General features: G+C 41.2%; 1 protein-coding gene and 1 non-coding gene across 2 annotated transcripts; both read right to left on the bottom strand.

Moving 5' to 3' along the window:
* Window positions 1–13,660: 13,660 nt before the first annotated feature.
* On the bottom strand, window positions 13,661–14,023 carry LOC145130536 (uncharacterized). The gene has a single exon (XM_079065322.1). The coding sequence runs from the start codon at window positions 14,021–14,023 to the stop codon at window positions 13,661–13,663; it is 363 nt and encodes a 120-aa protein (XP_078921448.1).
* A 4,565-nt stretch (window positions 14,024–18,588) lies between these two features.
* On the bottom strand, window positions 18,589–18,695 carry LOC145151599 (small nucleolar RNA R71). Its single transcript, XR_013732164.1, has one exon. It is a non-coding gene; the product is annotated as a small nucleolar RNA R71 (small nucleolar RNA).
* Window positions 18,696–20,210: the final 1,515 nt, after the last annotated feature.

Below are 20,210 nucleotides of genomic sequence, written 5' to 3'. Positions count from 1 at the left end.
GAAATCTGGGCTGCTCTCAGGGCCCAACGAATTTGATTCGCTAGAGTCGTCTTCAATTTCAAAAATACCAATTTTGTGGGATTCATCTCCGATTACAATGTTAATCTCCGTGTTTATTCTCTTCCTGTGAGCAGTAAGAATACAGAGCTTTGCAAATGAGACATCATCACAGTCCCAGAATGAATTATGATTAACAAGGACCTTCCCGAAGTTCCCCGCGATGGAGTTGAAATTTGTCTCATCCCAGGCTAAGATTGGAATTCCAGTAATTTTGATCCACGCAATACGTTCAAACCTTGTAGTTTTCTTCCCCAGAACTTCCATCCAGTTAAACCACTTAAGCCAGATACTTTTATTAGCCTTGAAAACTTCAGTTGCACGGTCGGATTTGAACTTAACTATTACTTGCATACCTCCCAAGTATTTGGTCTCCACCACGTCATATCCCTCAAGTTCCACAAGTGAAGGGAAGTTGCATAACATATCAAAGCATCTTGCTTCCGCCACTAGGGTGGACCTACCTACCCAATCCCTTACTTCCTGGACATCTGATAACACAACCGATGGTATAGTAGGAGCGATGCGTGACTTCTCCATAGCCACTTCTGCAAATGACCTATCATCTCTAGTTCCGCCCTGCACCCTGTTCGCATTAGCCCCACGCCCTCCCGCCATGGATGGAATTCTAACTCTTGTAGAGACTGCAGGTCTAGGATGTCTGGCACAATTGGCAACAAGTTTTCTACCTTTACATAACACTTTGTTTAACCCTTTTTCTATTTCTTCCACATTATCCACCTTTGCAAACTTCACAAAAGCAAAGAAAGACCCTGTAACGTCTCTTCTTCCAACAATATAGACATCCACAAGATTTCCTAACTTTGAGCACGATCCCCAAAGATCTGAACGAGTGGCGTCACTAGGAAGGTTGCACACGAAGAAAGATGTAAGGGAAGAATCATGGGGGTTGGGGGGTTTGGTTGTCGGAAGCCGCCGCCGTCGTTGAACTTTCCTCCATTTGCTCTCCATATTAGATTATCATTTATTATTTGTTGTTTCTAGAATCAAATACACAACTATATATATATATATATATATATATATATATATATATATATATATATATATATATATATATATAGAGAGAGAGAGAGAGAGAGAGAAAAAAGATAAAGAGAGAAGACAAAAAAGTTAAGAGAGAAAAAATTATTTTTTTCAGAAAAAATATAACTAAAACCTTTTATTAATATATAAATGATGAGTTAATTTTGACTTGAAATAGGCATAATAATAAATTTTTAATAGAATGGAATGTGTATAATAATAATAATAATAATAATAATAATAATAATAATAAAAGGTTAATGTCAAAATGGTCGATATGCCGCCATGGACTTTTATGTAATTTTCCAAAAATAAGAGAGGCATATCCGGAAGAGTCTTGTATATATAGAAAGGACTGACAAGCGAAGTAAACTATCACCAACACATTTGTTCTGTCGAATTTTTTTAGTTGTTTTAAATAGTACGAGATGTTGAACTGTTGGATTGAACTCATGCCATCTGAATATTAATTTCATATCACTTCATTAATTTTTTAAATTTTCTTGAAAATCATAATTCAGATTTCAGAATCTTAAAAATTTAAAATTTAGACAATAGTTTTAATGGATAACCAATTATATATTCAAAATGTCATGTCTTAATATGAAAGGATTTTAGAAAGAAACTCTTATGTTATTTGATTTTCCAAATAGGCAGATACCATGTCTTCATTTATGTTTAAAATACAGTATCTTAATAACAATGTTTTAAGACAGAAAGTTCAATGCTATATATTTCCATCTAACCATAAAGCTATAGTTTCTCATTTAGTCCCAACGTTATAACTGCATATAGGTAATACCCACACATATATATATGGGTTAGATGTTTAGTCCTAAAATAGTAAAATATTTATCTAATTGTTATTAAATGAATTATGGTTTAATTGGGAACAAAAATGTTGTGGAATTATGAAGAATTATGGTGATAATAGGTATAATGGAAAATTATTTTCATTTCTGCTTTGGGATTTAATCATTATTTTTGGAGATTTAATGCGCTTTGGGTGATAAAACACAATCACTCTAGAGTTTTAGATATAAAAAGGTAGTTAAAAGCCAACTAACGTGTTTGGGATGAAAAAAGGTGCAATGAACATAGAAATAAGGTCATTTGATCCGCTCGGAACTATTTTCGACAAAGACGGAATACTGCTACTAAAACTATGGGTTGAAACCAAATCTTCAATATAAAGCATTAAAACTGCATAAATTATTTGGCTAAAAGGTTTCTCTTTTTTTGGGAGAATTTCGTATATACCTTATTAAACGACTAAATATCGTATTTGCCCGACTTAAATTTTAAATATCATATTTATCCTTGTTAATGTTTTAAAATATCAAATTTACCCAAATTTATTTTTTTAATAGTTTTTATTATTTAATAATCTTTTTACCATTTTAAAATCATTAAAACTAAAAACAACAATTAAATAGACGATAATACCCCCCTTCCTTTACAAATCACAGGTTTAATTCACACGATGTTTAATTCATACGGGGTTTTAATACTCTGGTCGTCTTCCTCACAACCGCCGTCTGTCTCCTCATGATCGCCGGCGTCTTGCCATCTTATTTTTGCTGACGGTGTTGCATCATGGGTAATAAGCACCAAGTATTTATGCCCTTTTTCTTATATCCCCTTCTTTATCCAAAACAAATATGTGTTTGGAATAACAAATTCTTGATGCCCCTGTATTAATTTCACAATTCCATGTCCTTTTATCCCCTTCCTAACTCCTCGTATTTCTTTGGGTTCATGAGAAAATGCACAAACCCTGGATCCAAGAGCTTATTCTTGAACTCTTGTAAACTAATATGTAATAAAAAAAAGGAAAATGATATTAAAATCAAGTAATCTACAAATGAACAGGAAGTTGAAGCGTAGTAATAATAATAGCTAACATGTTTCTGTTCACGAGGACCAAAAGAAGAGACTGATGAAAAGAGAAACAACCCAATTACTAGTAAAGGGATAGAGTCACAGGGATTTGGAAATTGAATTGCTTTGGAAAGAAACCCCATCATCTTCTATGCTTGATTCCTCTACACATTGCAAATATGTTAATTAGTTTGTAAGCTTCACGTATAACTTGCGGATTAATATGTAGCCAAGAAAGACCAATGAAAGTTACATTGATCTACCAACAGGTGATACAAAGACTAAAGACCAAATTAAGATAACGAAACTCTACATAACATTTACAAGGTAATTGTTGTTGTTTTTTTTCTTCAGTGAAGAGTGAAACTTCCATAACAGTAACATCTATTCTCATAAATTAAGGTGACTGACCTTTAGATTCATATTTTTTATTTTTTGTTTTGGAGTTTCCTTCTTTTTCTTGGGTAAAAAGTTTTTCATAATATGAAAAACGATAAACACAGCAGATACAATCTGATCACGCTTTCTTTTAAAATTCTAAGCTGCCCATAGTTCTTATCACGACTTTAATAATCAATTAACAAATAAAACCATAAAATTACAACCTGATGCATTCAAACGATGAAGAAAGTGGCGAGAGGCAAGAAGGAAAATGGTAAGAGATGATCGTACATGCGATTGTGAGGAAGACGACCAGAATTAAACCTTGTGTGAGTTAACCTATGATTTGTCAAGGAAGGGTAGTATTGTCCTTTTGGTGTTGTTTTTAGTTTTAATGATTTTAAAATGGTAAAAAATATTATTACATAATAAAAACTATTAAAAAAATAGATTTGGGTAAATTTGATATTGTAAAACATTAACAAGGATAAATATGATATTTAAAGTTTAGGCTGGACAAATACGATATTTAGTCGTTTAGGAAGGGTATATATGAAATTCTCCCTTGTTTTTTTTATTAAAAAAGTAGATGTTTATTTAAATTGGTTTCTTTTTTATGGCAAAAAGAATGACAATTGCAAAAGAAAAATCGTACTACCAAGAAAATGATTCGGATGCTTTATTTTTTAATTATTATATTAGCATATTTTATATTTATAGAAATAGAATCATAAAAGATTAACAAAATATAATTACATGGCATCATGAGGAATAAATACAAATTAAGAAAGGACATATAAACTATATAAAGGAAGTTGGTGTAAATGTTACATTTTTTTTTGGAAACGGCTAAACAGTTTTTTATAAATGGACAACACCTAGCAAGAAGCTAGATGAACCAACAGTAGAGAAAGTACAAACCGATAAAAGGAAAATGGAAGTGTATCAGTTATAGACAAGCAAAAGGGGACATCCCCCAATCGTACCACCTAATGACACACATAGAACCCCTATGTTTCAGCCAAAGGAACACCAATGATTGTATGTCACCAGCTATTTTTGTTGGAGTTGGTTTCACCTTTAAAAATACGATCATTCCGAGCCTTCCATAAACCCCATAACATTCCATAACAAATAATCAAGAAGACCCTCCTTTTCTTATGACAGTGACTCCAACTTGCTGCAAACTTCAGTAAATTTGTCATAGTATTCACTTGCCCGAGGGTTATGCCACACCACCTCATCACCCATTCTCTAACTGCCATTGCAAAATCACACTGGATGAATATATGATCTGCACAGTCAGCAGAGTTCAGACAATATTCACGATTTGGATTGGTAACATTGACACCTCTAGCTAAAAGAGCTACATCAGAAGGTATTTTTTCCCATTTTGCCCTCCAAATAAAACAATTTACTTTCAGAGGGACCTCCTTCTTCCATTAGGTTTTAATATTTGGTAGAGGAGGGATGGTGTAACATCCGAATTCCCAGGTATATTATTCTAATTATTTATTTTTGAGGTTTATTAATCTACTCGACGAGTTGGTGCTACAACTCGCCGAGTAGAGGCGGGTGTGGCCACATGGGTTTAATGATATACTCGACGAGTCCGAGAGTCGACTCGCCGAGTAGGCGCTGTGAGTGGAAACCCTAAATCCCTGGGTTTAGGGCCTATATAAGGACACTTATAGCCTTATTTTCGGCTCACCATATGCTTCCCTTCCCTGAGAGAAACCCTAATCGCCCCCTTGAGCTTTTGAGAGAGTATTGAGCCATTATTTGAGAACCTTGGTGCATTTTTGGTAGAGAAGGGGAATTTCAAGCAAGGATCGTGAAGAGGCTGTCGGATCTGCTGCTAAACATCAAGGAGCTTCTGCTTAAGGTATAAAGTTCGTATCTTTTCCATTAATATGAGTAGATCTCATGATTTTAGAGTTAGGGCTTCATTTCCATCTTATTTTGGGACTTTGAAGGTTTTGAGCACCTTTTTAGAGTTGGACATCAGATTTAGACCTTGTGAGGTCCCTTGAGTCAAAAGTCCCCTTCTTTATTCATCCATGTTAGCTCCTTGAATGAGAAACTCCTTCTTAAGCATGTCCTTGGCATTTCTAGCCCTTAAGTGCCATGCATGAACGTAAAGCTCGTGGCTTTACGTGATATTCAAGCCTTGAGAGCTTAGATCTAGAGTCTGAGGGAGTTTTCTGCCTTGAAATCGTCTAAATGCAAATTGAGTCTGAATGGACTCGCCGAGTCGATGAACCGACTCGACGAGTCGGTTAGGGTTTGTCCCGATGAGCTGGACCATGCGATAGCTCCGCGAGTTAGGGGTTAACTCGACGAGCTGGACTTTCATGAGACTACTGAGGAACGTTGGGACTCGACGAGTCGTACGAGTGCACTCGACGAGTCAGATCAACTGGGGCTGTTGGCTCGAGTTTGACTTCTATTGACTTTGAGGTTTGGTCAAATGGAGCAATGGAGATCAGGGAGGGGTAAAATGGTCTTTTACCCATTCCTAGGGCTAGAGTGAATGAGAGAACAACTTTTAGTGTATTTGAGTTCGAGTAGAGTATTAATCAGAGATAATTATCCTATGTGGTAGGCGGAGGCTAGGTCAAGGATTCCGAGTACGGGATTTTTACTTGCTAGCTTACGAGGTGAGTCTTCTCACTATACGTTACTTAGAGTGGTATTTATGTGTGACTAGAGGGTCGTATGTGCTTACTTGAGTTATGTATTTATCTGTGTGATATGTATGCTATAGTATGTGTTGCTGAGACCGGACCGGAGGGTCCAACGAGCTGTGAGACCGGAGGGTCCTCACTGAGACCGGACCAGAGGGTCCAACGAGCTATGGGACTGGAGGGTCCCACTAAGACACTTAGACCGGAGGGTCTTACAGAGCTATAGCCTCGAGTGGCTAATGTGTTGTATGTGGTATTTTAGGGAACTCACTAAGCTTCGTGCTTACCGTGTTATGTGTTATGTGTTTCAGGTACTTCCGAGGATCGCGGGAAGGCACCGGCTTGATTGTACACACACACACACACACACATCTGAGCTGAAGTTATATTTATTTTGGATCCTGGATTCGTGATAAACGATTTTTGGAAAATGTACTGATATTTGATACTTGAAGTTTTTGGAGAAATGTGATATGTGTTTTATTGCGTTTGGAAAATGGAATAAAAATTTGGTTTGAAAATTTACATCGTTACAAGTTGGTATCAGAGCCTTGGTTTGAGGGATTCGGATGCACCTTCGGGTATGTCTGGACTCAAACTGAGGATTTGAGAAAGATTTTCAAGAGAAACGATTTTTCTAAAACGAGTGAGAGTTTCTAAGAGAAAATGAGAAAGAGCAGTGTGTACAATCAGCCAACGCCCGAACGGTGATTTTCCCAAAATACCCTTACTTTCTGTGTTGTGAGTTATTTATGAGATATTATGAGATATGTTATGCCTGCTAGAGAGTAGGCTAGGTACTTCATATTTTAGGACTAGAGTGGCCTGATTTGTAATGCCTTAGTCTAGGAGTTACTGCTACCTGTGATTTGCCTTGGGGGCGAAGGACTGGTGGAAGTTTGTGACAGCCAGCTACACTTCTACAGAGCTCACTGCAGTGACATGGGAGAGGTTTACTGTGATGTTTCGAGATGAGTATGTTCCCCCGGTGGAGAGGGAACAGTTGGCCCAAGAGTTCCTGTCCCTCAAGCAGAGGACAGAGAGTGATTACGGGGATGTTCCATGAGAGGGCGATATTCTGCCCTGAGCACGTGTCTACCGAGCAGGCGCGTATAAGTCGGTATTTGAGCATTCTGAGGAGGGATATTCACGAGTTCGTGGCGAATTCGACTTATCGGTCATTTTTCTGAGCTCCAGGCAAATGCCCGAAAGAGGGAGATCGAGCTGGAGACTCAGGCCAAGGAGGAGGCCGAGTCTCAGGGGAGGGATCAGCGACTGGCACAATCTCAGCCGGCAGCCAAGCGGGCAAAGCCCGCTATTTCGAGATCTGGAGGCCAGAAGGGCCGCACTTGTGGAGAGTGCGGCAAGAGTCATGAAGGGGTGTTTCGAGCTGGAGTTTGCTACAAGTGTGGCAAGGAAGGGCATATCGCGTGGGATTGCCCCAAGGGGTTTGCAGTCTGTTTTCACTGTAACCAGACCGGCCATCGGAAGGCTGAGTGCCCACAGATGCTACAGGGATCAACACAGGGATCTGCCCCTGCTGCTATACGAGCTACAGAGAGCCGGCCAGTGAAGGCCGAGGTACCGAGGGTTCGCGAGAGAGCCTTTCAGCTGACAGCGGAGGAGGTCCGCGTAGCACCTGATGTCGTGGCCGGTATGTGTTCTTTTACTTATTCTGTTTTGAGTTATATTGTGCTTACATTGTAATATGCTTAGGTACTTTTCTTGTGAGTTTTGTACCTGCTTTGGTGTTATTTCACTCGGGTGCGAGTCTGTCCTTCGTATCGTTAGCGTTTAGCCGTCACATCAGTATCCGACGAGAGGCGTTGAGTCGACCTGTGAGAGTTTCCATAGCCGATGAGCATGCGGTGTTTGCGACTGATGTGATCCGGGGATGTGTGCTCAAGATTTTTGGTGTTGAGTTCCCGATAGATCTGGTTCCGATCGCGATGGGTGATGGCTGTGTCATTGTGGGCATGGACTGGTTGAGTCGATTTGGAGTTATGATCGACTGCGAGCATCAGTTGGTGACCATTCGAGACCCTAGTGGGGGAGTGCTTACAGTGTATGGCGAGGGTACCCGATCTGGGTCAACATTCTGCTCGGCTGCCAGAGTGAGGCAGAATCTACAGTAGGGTTGCAGGGGTTTTGTAGCGTATGTAATGGATACACGAGTTGCTGCTGAGAGACCGAGTTCTATCGCTGAGGTTCCGATAGTGAGTGAGGTTCCGGATGTTTTTCCCGAGGAGTTACCCGGTGTGCCTCCCGAGAGGCAGCTGGAGTTCCGGATTGATTTGGTTCCGGGAGCGGCGCCTATCGCCAAGGCACCTTATCGCCTTGCGCCGCCTGAGATGCAAGAGTTATCCTCACAGCTCCAGGAGCTGTTGGGAAGGGCTTTATCCGACCGAGTAGCTCGTCGTGGGGAGCGCCGATCCTTTTTGTCAAGAAAAATGATGGTTCACACCGGATGTGCATTGATTACCGGGAGTTGAACAAGCTGACGGTCAAGAACCGTTATCCACTTCCGAGGATTGACGATCTGTTCGATCAGTTGCAGGGTGCGTCTTGGTTTTCCAAGATCGATTTGAGGTCTGGATATCATCAGATGAGAGTCCGTGAGGAGGATATCCAGAAGACGGCCTTTAGGACTCGTTATGGGCATTACGAATTCGTGGTGATGCCTTTTGAACTCACCAACGCACCTGCAACGTTCATGGATCTCATGAACCAGGTGTGCATGCCTATGCTGGATCGATCGGTGATCGTGTTCATCGACGATATTTTGGTGTATTCGAGATCCAGAGAGCAGCATGAGGAGCATTTGAGAGAGATTCTTGGAGTATTGAGATCGGAGAGGCTTTATGCCAAATTCTCCAAGTGTGATTTCCGGTTACGAGAGGTCTAGTTCCTGGGGCACCTCGTTAATCAGAATGGGATTTTGGTCGATCCGGCCAAGATTGAGGCAGTTATGAGATGGGAGGTGCCGAGATCCCCCACCGAGATTAGAAGTTTTCTGGTATTGGCCGACTATTATCGGAGGTTTATCAGAGATTTCTCTAAGATTGTCGTCCCCCTCACCAGATTGACCAGGAAGAGCGTTACTTTTACTTGGGGTCCCGAGCAGCAAACCTCATTTGAGATTCTTCGCCAGATTGTGCGAAGCCCCAGTGTTAGCCCTTCCCGAGGGAGTGGTGGACTTTGTGGTTTTCTGTGATGCATCCATATCCTGGTTGGGTGCGGTGCTGATGCAGAGAGGGCATGTGATAGCATACGCATCGAGGCAGTTAAAGCCTCATGAGATGAGATATCCCACCCATGATTTAGAGCTGGGGGCGGTAGTGTTCGCCCTCAAGATCTGGCGCCATTATTTGTACGGGGTTCGGTGTACCATATACACGGACCACAAGAGCCTAAAGTATCTCATGAACCGGCCCAACCTAAATATACGGCAGAGAAGATGGTTGGATGTGGTGAAATACTATGACTGTGAGATCCTGTATCATCCGGGCAAGGCTAACGTGGTAGCCGATGCCCTGAGCTGCAGAACAGAGAGTGCCCCGATCCGAGAGGAGTGTATGAGGATGACGATGATGACTCTAGTCTTAGATACTATTCGAGAGGCTCAGGCGGAGATCGTGAGACCGGAGAACCGCAAGAGGGATCGGGTGATTGGGCAGGTTTCTGAGTTTGTGACGGACAGCCGAGGGCTCATGACTTTCCGAGGGCGGATTTGGGTGCCCTATACGGGCGGAGCTCAGCGTATACTGATGGAGGAGGCGCATAGATCGAGATTCTCGATCCATCCCGTGGCCACTAAGATGTATTTGGACCTAAAGAGAGATTACTGGTGGCCCTGTATGAAGAGGGATGTTGCTTGGGTAGTCGAGAGGTGCTTGACCTGCCGCCGGGTCAAGGCAGAGCACCAACGTCCACATGGTCCATTGCAGCCTCTGGAGATTCCTCAGTGGAAGTGGGAACATATCTCGATGGACTTTATCACCAAGTTACCAAGGACTACGCGTGGAGTTGACGCGATTTGGGTGATTGTGGATCGACTGACGAAGAGTGCTCACTTCCTTGCTATTAGTGAGAGCTCTTCTGCAGAGAGATTGGCTAAGATCTATGTGAGAGAGGTGGTAGATCGGCATGGAGTGCCGATCTCGATAGTGTCGAATCGAGATGTGCGTTTCGTTTCCAGGTTTTGGAAGAAATTTCATGAGGATTTGGGCACGCGCTTACATTTCAGCACTGCTTATCACCCACAGACGGATGGGCAGAGCGAACGGACGATTCAGACGCTTGAGGACATGATACGTGTATGTGTCTTGGACTTCGGAGGAAGTTGGGACACCTACATACCACTAGCTGAGTTCTCTTACAACAACAACTACCATTCGAGTATTGGTATGCCTCCCTTTGAGCTTCTGTATGGGAGGAGGTGTCGGACTCCCATTTGCTGGGGAGAAGTGGGACAGAGAGTGATGGGTGGAACGGAGATAGTGCTGAAAACGATCGAGCAGATTCAGCAGGTCAGGCAGAGGTTACTGACGGCGCAGAGTCGCCAAAAGAGTTATGCGGACAGGTGACGTTCCGAGCTAGAATTTCAGGTCGGAGATTTTGTGCTCCTGAAGGTATCCCCATGGAAAGGGGTGATCTGATTCAGGAAGCGGGGTAAGCTGGGACCCCGATACATCGGTCCTTTCAGAGTGACCGCCAGGGTGGGTAGATTAGTATACCAGTTGGAGCTACATGTGGAGTTGAGTCAGATCCATAACACCTTCCACATGTCCCAATTGAGGAAGTGTGTAGCCGATGAGACGGCAGTGGTACCACTGGAGGACATTCAGGTAGATGTGAGCCTGAATTATATTGAGAGGCCGATCGCGATTTTGGATCGAAAGGTGAAGGTTCTAAGGAACAAGGAAGTGCCCCTGGTTCAGATCCAGTGGCAACATCGGAGAGGGTCCGATTTGACTTGGGAGCCGGAGTCGGAGATGCGGGAGCAACATCCAGAATTATTTGCGGAGCATGACTTCGAGGGCGAAGTTTGATTCTAGAGGGGGAGAATTGTAACATGCGGACTCCCAGGTATATTATTTTAATTATTTATTTTTGAGGTTTATTAATCTACTCGACGGGTTGGTTCTACAATTCGTCGAGTAGAGGCGGGTGTGGCCACGTGGGTTTAATGATCTACTCGACGATTCCGAGAGTCGACTCGCCGAGTAGGCGCTGTGAGTGAAAACCCTAAATCCTCGGGTTTGGGGCCTATATAAGGACACTTATAGCCTCATTTGCGGCTCCCCATCTGCTTCCCTTCCCTGAGAGAAACCCTAATCGCCCCATTGAGCTTTTGAGAGAGTATTGAGCCATTATTTGAGAACCTTGGTGCATTTTTGGTAGAAAAGGGGAGGTTTTCAAGCAAGGGTCGTGAAGAGGCTGTTGGATCTGCTTCTAAACATCAAGGAGCTTCTGCTTAAGGTATAAAGTTCGTATCTTTTCCATTAATATGAGTAGATCTCATGATTTTAGAGTTAGGACTTCATTTCCATCTTATTTTGGGACTTTGAAGGTTTTGAGCACCTTTTTAGAGTTGGAAATCAGATCTAGACCTTGTGAGGTCCCTTGAGTCAAAAGTCCCCTGCTTTATTCAGCCATGTTAGCTCCTTGAATGAGAAACTCCTTCTCAAGCATGTTCTTGGCATTTCTAACCCTTAAGTGCAATGCATGAACGTAAAGCTCGTGGCTTTACGTGATATTCAAGCCTTGAGAGCTTAGATCTAGAGTGTGAGGGAGTTTTCAGCCTTGAAATCGTGTAAATGCAAATTGAGTCTGAATGGACTCGCCAAGTCGATGAGCCGAATCGACGAGTCAGTTAGGGTTTGTCCCGATGAGCTGGACCATGCGATAGCTCGGCGAGTTAGGGGTTAACTCGACGAGCTGGACTTTCATGAGACTACTGAGGAACGTTGGGACTCGACGAGTCGTACGAGTGCACTCGACGAGTCAGATCAACTGGGGCTGTTGGCTCTAGTTTGACTTCTATTGACTTTGAGGTTTGGTCAAATGGAGCAATGGAGATCAGGGAGGGGTAAAATGGTCTTTTACCCATTCCTAGGGCTAGAGTGAATGAGAGAACAACTTTTTGTGTATTTGAGTTCGAGTAGAGTATTAATTAGAGATAATTATCCTATATGGTAGGCGGAGGCTAGGTCAAGGATTCCGAGTATGATATTTTTACTTGCTAGCTTACGAGGTGAGTCTTCTCACTATACGTTACCTAGAGTGGTATTTATGTGTGACTAGAGGGTCGTATGTGCTTACTTGAGTTAGGTATTTGTCTGTGTGATATGTATGCTATATTATGTGTTACTGAGACTGGACCGTAGGGTCCAACGAGCTGTGAGACCGGAGGGTCCTCACTGTGACCGGACCAGACGGTCCAACGAGCTATGGGACTGGAGGGTCCCACTAAGACACTTAGACCGGAGGGTCTTACAGAGCTATAGCCGCGAGTGGCTAATGTGTTGTATGTGGTATTTTAGGGAACTCACTAAGCTTCGTGCTTACCGTGTTATGTGTTTCAGGTACTTCCGAGGATCGCGGGAAGGCACCGACTTGATTGTACACACACACATCTGAGCTGGAGTTATATTTATTTTGGATCCTGGATTCGTGATAAACGATTTTTGAAAAATGTACTGATATTTGATACTTGAAGTTTTTGGAGAAATGTGATATGTATTTTATTGCGTTTGGAAAATGGAAAAAAAATTTGGTTTGAAAATTTACATCGTTACAGATGGATTCATCAATTTTATTGCGGAGGGCCTCGACAATATATAGACCATCTACCCCAAGGTTACATCGCCACTTGTCTGGTTCAGTGCTTAGGGTGAAAGAACTGATATCAGAGATCAGATGTGTCAGATTCCGATTCAAATGTGCCGCCATTGGGTGTGTTTTCCAATCCCACTCAAAGCCATTGGTTTTAATTCGATCCATAACATAACAATGCTTATTTGATTCGAGGTTATATAAGTCAGGGTATTTTGATTTGAGCGTGACGTTACCGCACCAAACATCTTGCCAGGAAAGAGTGCTTTGACCCGATCCCACCGTTCTTTTTAGAATGTCGTTGAAATTAATTTCTGACTTCTGAAGAATGGATAATGTCCGAACGATATTTTTCTAGACATCATTAATGGTTGACCTCGACATTTGGTCAGCAGCCTTTTTGGTAAGCTTGTGAATACCAATGATGACTCGACCCCAAAGAGATGACTGATCTACTTTCAACCTCCACCACCACTTAGCAATAAGTGCAACATTGAGCGAATGGAGGGACCCTACACCTAATCCTCCTTTTTCAGTTGAAGTTGTTACTTTGTCCAACGAGACCCAGTGAATTTTAGACTTAGTGTCACATCCTCCCCATAGAAATCGGCGTCGTATCGTTTTCCAATTCAGCTAACACCCCCGATGGAGCTTTGAAGATGGAAAGGTAATATGTAGGAAGATTACCTAGGACGGCTTTGATTAGAGTTAATCTCCCCCCGAATAAGAGCTATTTGGATTTCCAGGTTGAAAGTTTTGAGTTGAAGCGATCAATGATGGGCTTCTAGTTTTTTTAGATTTATATTTGCCCCGATTGGCACACCCATGTATTTGAATGGAAACGACCCCACCTCACAGCCAAGGATATTTTCCCACCTGTTTGTTTCGCTTGAGGATGAACCAATTCCAAACACCTTCGATTTGTTGAAGTTCACTTTTAAACCGGATGATGCATGAAAGCACCGAAGGATTCTTGCAAGGTTTGTGATGTTAGGTCGGGACCACTCCCCAGTGAATAAAGCAGCATCGACATAAAATAAGTGAGAGACTGCAGGACCTCCATTGGGAATTTTGATCCCGTTGAAAATTCCTTGATTACATGCGGATTTGAGTGCCACATTAAGCCCTTCCATGGCTAAGTTAAATAGAAAAGGGGAAAGCCGGTCTCCTTGGCGTACACCTTTTGAGATGCTAAATTCTTTTGTGGGAGATCCATTTACGATGACAGAGGCACGAGAGGATGATAAAAAACTATGGATCCAAGTTCTTCACGTCACACCGAATCCCATTTGTGAAAGAACGGAATCCAAAAACCCCCAGTTGAGTGAGTCAAACGCTTTATCGAAATCCACCTTGAATAAGAGTACCTTCTTTGTTGCTTTCCTTGCCCAAGAGTATTGATATTTGCATATTTAGCTATATATTTAGTATAGATTTTCATTAATTGTTAGCTAATTATTTACATATTATGGAAGCAGGTGAAGCAGTTGGAAGCTCGGGAGTTGAAACAAAGAAGAAAAATGCCAAAAACAAGAAGGACTCGGCGAGTCAACGCCTGACTCGACGAGTTGGATCGAAGATTCGCGAAGCTCTAGAAATCCTTGCCGTACACGGATTTTTAATGAGGGAGTCGACGAGTTGGGACTTGACTCGACGAGTTACCTCTGTTTCTAGAAAAATATAAATAGGGACTTTGAGATCAAGATGGGAATTTCTCTGGAACCCTAGGAGGCTCAGATTGCGATTGAAGGTACTGCTAGACCGGGAGAAGCTGAGGAATCAACCCTAAGTTCGATTTTGAAGAGGATTAAGGCAAATTCTCGTTTATTCTTAGTTAAGATTTTAATTGAATCACCAATTTAATTAACCATTACAAGTCTTACTAAACCCGAATTAATTAACTAGGGAACTTATTCATTTAGACAACTGGCCACTGCTTGAATTAATCTGTTTTCTAAGGATTAGCAATAACGAACGTGAACCTAATCATCTCAATCGGTAGCCAATGAAAAGTTAATCCGATACATTTACCATAAAATCAACCATAAGATTAAATGATTCGAACCTAGACAGAAGTCATTTTTATCATTGAATTTAGTTGCAATTTAATTGTTTAGCTGCTTAATTAAGTTTAGTCAAGTTTCTAGTCTTGCAAAACTAGAGAAACCCCTCATATTTTATTATTTGTTTTAGATAATACTAGTAATTAATTTAATTTCCGTTCCCTGAGTTCGATACCCTACTTATTTAACTATACCACAATTGATAGGTCCACTGCCATTGTGTGTCTAATTCATAATTAAAGAGTAGGATAAAACTTAGTTCGTTTCACACACATCAAGTTTTTGGTGCCGTTGCCAGGGAACGGTTCAAAAATTAAAACTAATTTCTAGTTTTATTGATCCTTTGTGTGAGAATTATCTTGCACAAAATTATTTTTTTTAGTAAATTAGTCATTAGTTTAAGTTTTAGTAGTTTTCTGTTTTTAGGATTTTTATTAAAAAATTTTCTGTTTTCACCTTGAACTCGCCGAGTGCAGTCGAAGCTACTCGACGAGTCCATCGCTGAATACACAGTTTCGATTTTAGTTTATTTTTTGTTCTTTTTTACGTGTGTTTTCTGTTTTATTTGCAGTTCGTTTATGACCAGAGGAGGAGGTACACCTTTGGTTCCACCACTTGAAGACCCGGAAGCTACTTTGAAGAAAAACAAGGGCAAAACCGTAGGAGAAACCGCAACATCGAAGAATTCTCCTTTAAAGAATCTCAAGTCTGTTTTTAGTAAGAAAAAGAACAAGAAAGCAGGTGAGTCCAACATCCAAAAGAGCGAAGGAAGTAACCTTGGAAATCTTGGAGACGATACATTCCACGAAGAAGCCGAATTTGAGTACGATTACGAATCCAAATCCGAAGAAGAAAGCGACTTTGAAGGAGAATTAGCTAACCCCATGGCTAACATCGATGAAGTTCCCATGGGCGAATGGAAGAAGAGGATACGTGACGATACCGGAACGGGACTAGTGCAACCTATCATTCCCGCGACTGCCACTTTCGAGCTAAAGGGCCACATACTTGCTCAACTTAAGGAAATCCCCTTTTACGGGAAAGATCACGAAGTTGCTTACAAGCACTTGGACGAAGTCAACGATGTAGCCGACTAGTTCAACGTTCCAAATATACCTCGCGAAACCGTTTTGCTTCGCATGCTTCCCGTCACATTTGTCACACCCCCAAACCAGAACGGCGGAAACGTTCGGGGGCGGAGGACGTCATGTACAGTATCATAACAAATGAATAGTAAAGAAAGTACACACAACCATCATATACATAATTGAAAAGTTTACATGATTGTAGTATTACATGTTTGCAAAAGTCAATTACAATATGATGTCCAAAAGATTAAACTAACGCCTGAGCGTAAGTCTTCAAAAGCAGTTGCTAACCTGGTTTAGCGATTCCCTGAGAATACAAGTTATTTCAAAGAAAAAGTGTCAACATTTAAGTTGGTGAGTTCATAAGCTGTTATTTGTGTAAATGAATGTCTTTTGAAAAGTCCGCGTTTGTTTTAAGAAAATCCGATATTTTCTTAAGAATGATGTTGTAAATCGTTATTGTACAAAATGAACGTATTTGAACCAGGAAAATCCTATATTTTCCTAAAAGTGAGGTGTAGTCTTATATGAACCAAGACCATGAATGTAAGTAAATATGCCATACTTATAATGAATGTGTATAGTTTTATCATTAAGTAAAACTAGTTGTGGAAGTGTTTATCCTGAATTCTGAACATGCTGATAATACCCTATAATATAGTTATTACCCCTCGAGCATGATTGAGTTATGTATTACTACGTGCATGAGTCATTGTTTCCGCGTGTTGTGAGTTCCTCATAACCATACTAGACGTAGTACCTAATGTTGACATTTGTCACCCCGGGGACTGTAGCTAACAGTCAGGGTGCGGAGTCGTCAGCCCCGTATAGATCTATACACACTTGTCACGCTCTCCCTCCAAGAGACTCTGGTTATAGGTGGGGACTTTCGTTTGGTACAAACAAAGCCATATGACATCACATGATTGCTAACAACGATGTTCACAAGTAATATGATGAAAAATCTTTTAACAATTCGAGATAACAATTAAGTCACATATGCAAAAGTGTGTATGTTTATGTCCAAAATGATTACCCTTTCTACAGTGTTAACAAATGCATAATAACAAATTGTGATTTGTCGAATACACGAATGTTGTTGAAAATGGTTACCCTTGATATGATATAGTATGCAAACGTATAAATAAAAATTATTCCATTTATAAAACATATTGTATCCCCGGAGGGTAAGTTGTGTTGTGAGGTGTTTTGAATGATAATAACTTCATAAGATAGTTAAAACAACAATATGAGAAGTATAGCAAAAGATCGATGTTTCACACGATTTTAGCCGTGCGTTTACTTGTATTCCCCCCCTTAAAAGTGTTTAAAAGCAGTTAAAAACGTATTTAAAGTGTGTTTGTAGGGGTATGAACTCACTTAGTAGATTGAAGAAGGTAAGACAAAGATCGAGCAGAACTTCGACTGGAGAAAGCTGATTTTCTCGGGATTCTTGGGAATCTCGGGAGCGTAAAACCTTCCTTCGGAACTTGGATGTGAAGACCGGGACTTCGGGATGGCTTCGAGGGTTTAAACGCAGAGCTTCGGCACAAGAAAGAAGAGAATTGAGCAATGAAACCCGGAACCCTTTGAGCTATATTTATAGCCCAATTTTTGGGTCCCACGTCGTGGCAAAAGGGTTGCCCACGTCGTGGAGTCGATCCTATCCCCTTCCATGGACGAGACGTCTGCTGCCAAGCCTGAAAACCCATCAGTCATGGTCCCACGTCGTGACCATCTGTGCCACGTCGTGGCCAGCCTGACAGCCTCGGATTTTGTGTCTCGAACTTGTAAAATCCGGAACTTTCGCGTAGGAGCTCCGATTTCGACGTTCTTTATATGCACGCGTAGGTGAGATTATGCTCTACAACTCTCCTTTAGACTTTGTCGGCTAATTTTGAATTTAAATTTTATTATATTTATTTTTAGTAGGTCGGGACAGGAAAACTCCGTCAAAAATCCATAACTTCTTCATCCGATGTCCGTTTTTGTCTGTCGTTTTACCGTTGTACTACTATTGTCGAGATCTTCGATTCTCGTTTAGATTTCGTTGGCTAAAAGTCGCTCGATCTATATTTCGAGTTTTTAGCTGTCTACTGCTATGTCTGAAACTTCGAAAAATCATAACTTCCTCATACGAAGTCAGATTTGGGCGTTCCTTTTGTGTACGTTTACGGTTTAATGATATCTACAACTTTCATTTAGATACCTAAGGTTGACAAGTATTTTATTGAAATTTCGTATTTTACCCTTAACAGTATTTTACCGGTTTTGTTGCGGATCTTCGATTGGTCATAACTTCTTCGTTATAACTCGGATTTCAGTGTTCTTTATATTTCTGGAAACCTAGTTACGATCTCTACCAATTTATTTATCCCAATTAAGGTTATTGAACAATTTATTTTTGACCTAAATTTGACTGGTGTTACAACATTCAAAGGAGCTGCGAATGATTGGTTGAAATCACTCCCTCTCGGATCCATCACCACATGGGATAAGATGAAAGAAGAATTTATTGATCAATTTTGCCCTCCCTCAAAAATAGCCAAGTTGAAGAAAGCCATAGCTAATTTTGAACAGCAAGCTGGAGAATCCCTTTATGAGGCTTGGGAGAGATACAAGGGACTACTAAGGAATTGCCCACATCATGATCTTAATAGCCAACAAGAAGTCTCCATTTTCTATGATGGAGTGAATGTGACCACAAGGCAACTCCTTGATTCGCAAGGACCTCTCACAAAGTAGCCACCCCCTTAAATCAAAGAACTAATTGAAGAATTCTCTAAGCACTCTAGATAATATCATAACCCAAGGAATGAACTGAGTCGGGGGGTGGTGAACTCAGTTAATGATAGCATGGCAGCAGTGATGGCTAAACTAGAGAATTTGGATCGAAGAATGACTAAGATGGACCAATCCATCCATGCCATTAGGGTCGGTTGTGAGAATTATAGAGGGCCTCATCTCACTAAAGATTGTGATCTTGACGAGAACGGGAACCGGAGGGTGCAAGTGTGCTATTCAAGTGGTGATATGTATGATGACAATTGGCGGAAACCCAAGAAGGATTGGCTTCCTTATGATGAGTACAAAAATGCAAAGGAGGAGAAATTTAAGCAGAGAGAAAGGGGCTATTATCAAAAAGAGGAACCGGTGCTGGAGAAAAAAGCTGACTTGGAAGATATGTTCACAAGATTTATAGCTGCGTCTGAGAAGAGACACAATGATACAGATGCTGAAATGAAAGAGCAACGAAATATGCTTAGAGAACATCAAGACATGATGAAAGATCAGCAAAATATGCTTAGGAATCAGCAAGCATCTATTCATAACATTGAAAAACAGCTAGGTCAGCTTGCACAACAAATCAACCAAAGAGCACCCGGTGAACTTCCTAGCAATACCGAGCAAAATCCAAGAATGGCGCATGTGAATGCAATAACAACAGATTCTGAGCCAATTTACACTCCTCTGACCTCTATCCAAAAGAATCCCAACAAAGTGCGAAAAGAAGAAGTAATTAGCTGGAATTTGAGTAAACCCGACTCGACTCGTCGAGTTGCCAACATGGACTCGACGAGTCGACAACCTGATACCAAAAACTGCTCTCTTTTGAAGCCTTACCGACCCTCTTTGCCATTTCCGAGCCGATCCATACCTGATGAGCAGATTCAAGAATATAGGAGGTTTGTGGAACACATAAAGGCACTCCAAGTAAATATTCCGTTTGTTGAAACGATATTACAAACACCAAAATACGGTAGTTTACTTAAAAACCTCTTTACCACTAGAAGAAATATAGAAGAAGTTGCTGAAATAGTGCTGAGTGAACTGCCAGAAAAGAGGGGCGATCTGGGAAGCATCACCGTACCTTGTCAATTTGGGAACATAATGACCACACGAGCATTGACGGATTCGGGTGCAAGTATTAATATTATGCCATATTCCTTCTTCCAAAAGTTAAACCTTCCGGTCCCAAAGCCTATTCAACTGAAGATTCATCTAGCCGACAAAACGATAGTACATCCAATGAGAGTATGTGAAGATCTCCTTATCAAAATTGATAAGTTAGTATTTCCGGTTGACTTCATAATATTAGACATAGAGGAGGAAGAAGATGAAGACTGAAGTTCTATCCTTTTTATTTTGGTTGTGTTAAAACAATTTTT

The sequence above is a fragment of the Lactuca virosa genome, chromosome 1 (genome assembly GCF_052849685.1).
Source record: "Lactuca virosa cultivar CGN04683 chromosome 1, Lactuca_virosa_CGN04683_v6, whole genome shotgun sequence".
NCBI lineage: Eukaryota > Viridiplantae > Streptophyta > Magnoliopsida > Asterales > Asteraceae > Lactuca > Lactuca virosa.
Note: the sequence above shows the minus strand (reverse complement) of the source record. Positions and strands in the feature narration are given on the sequence as shown.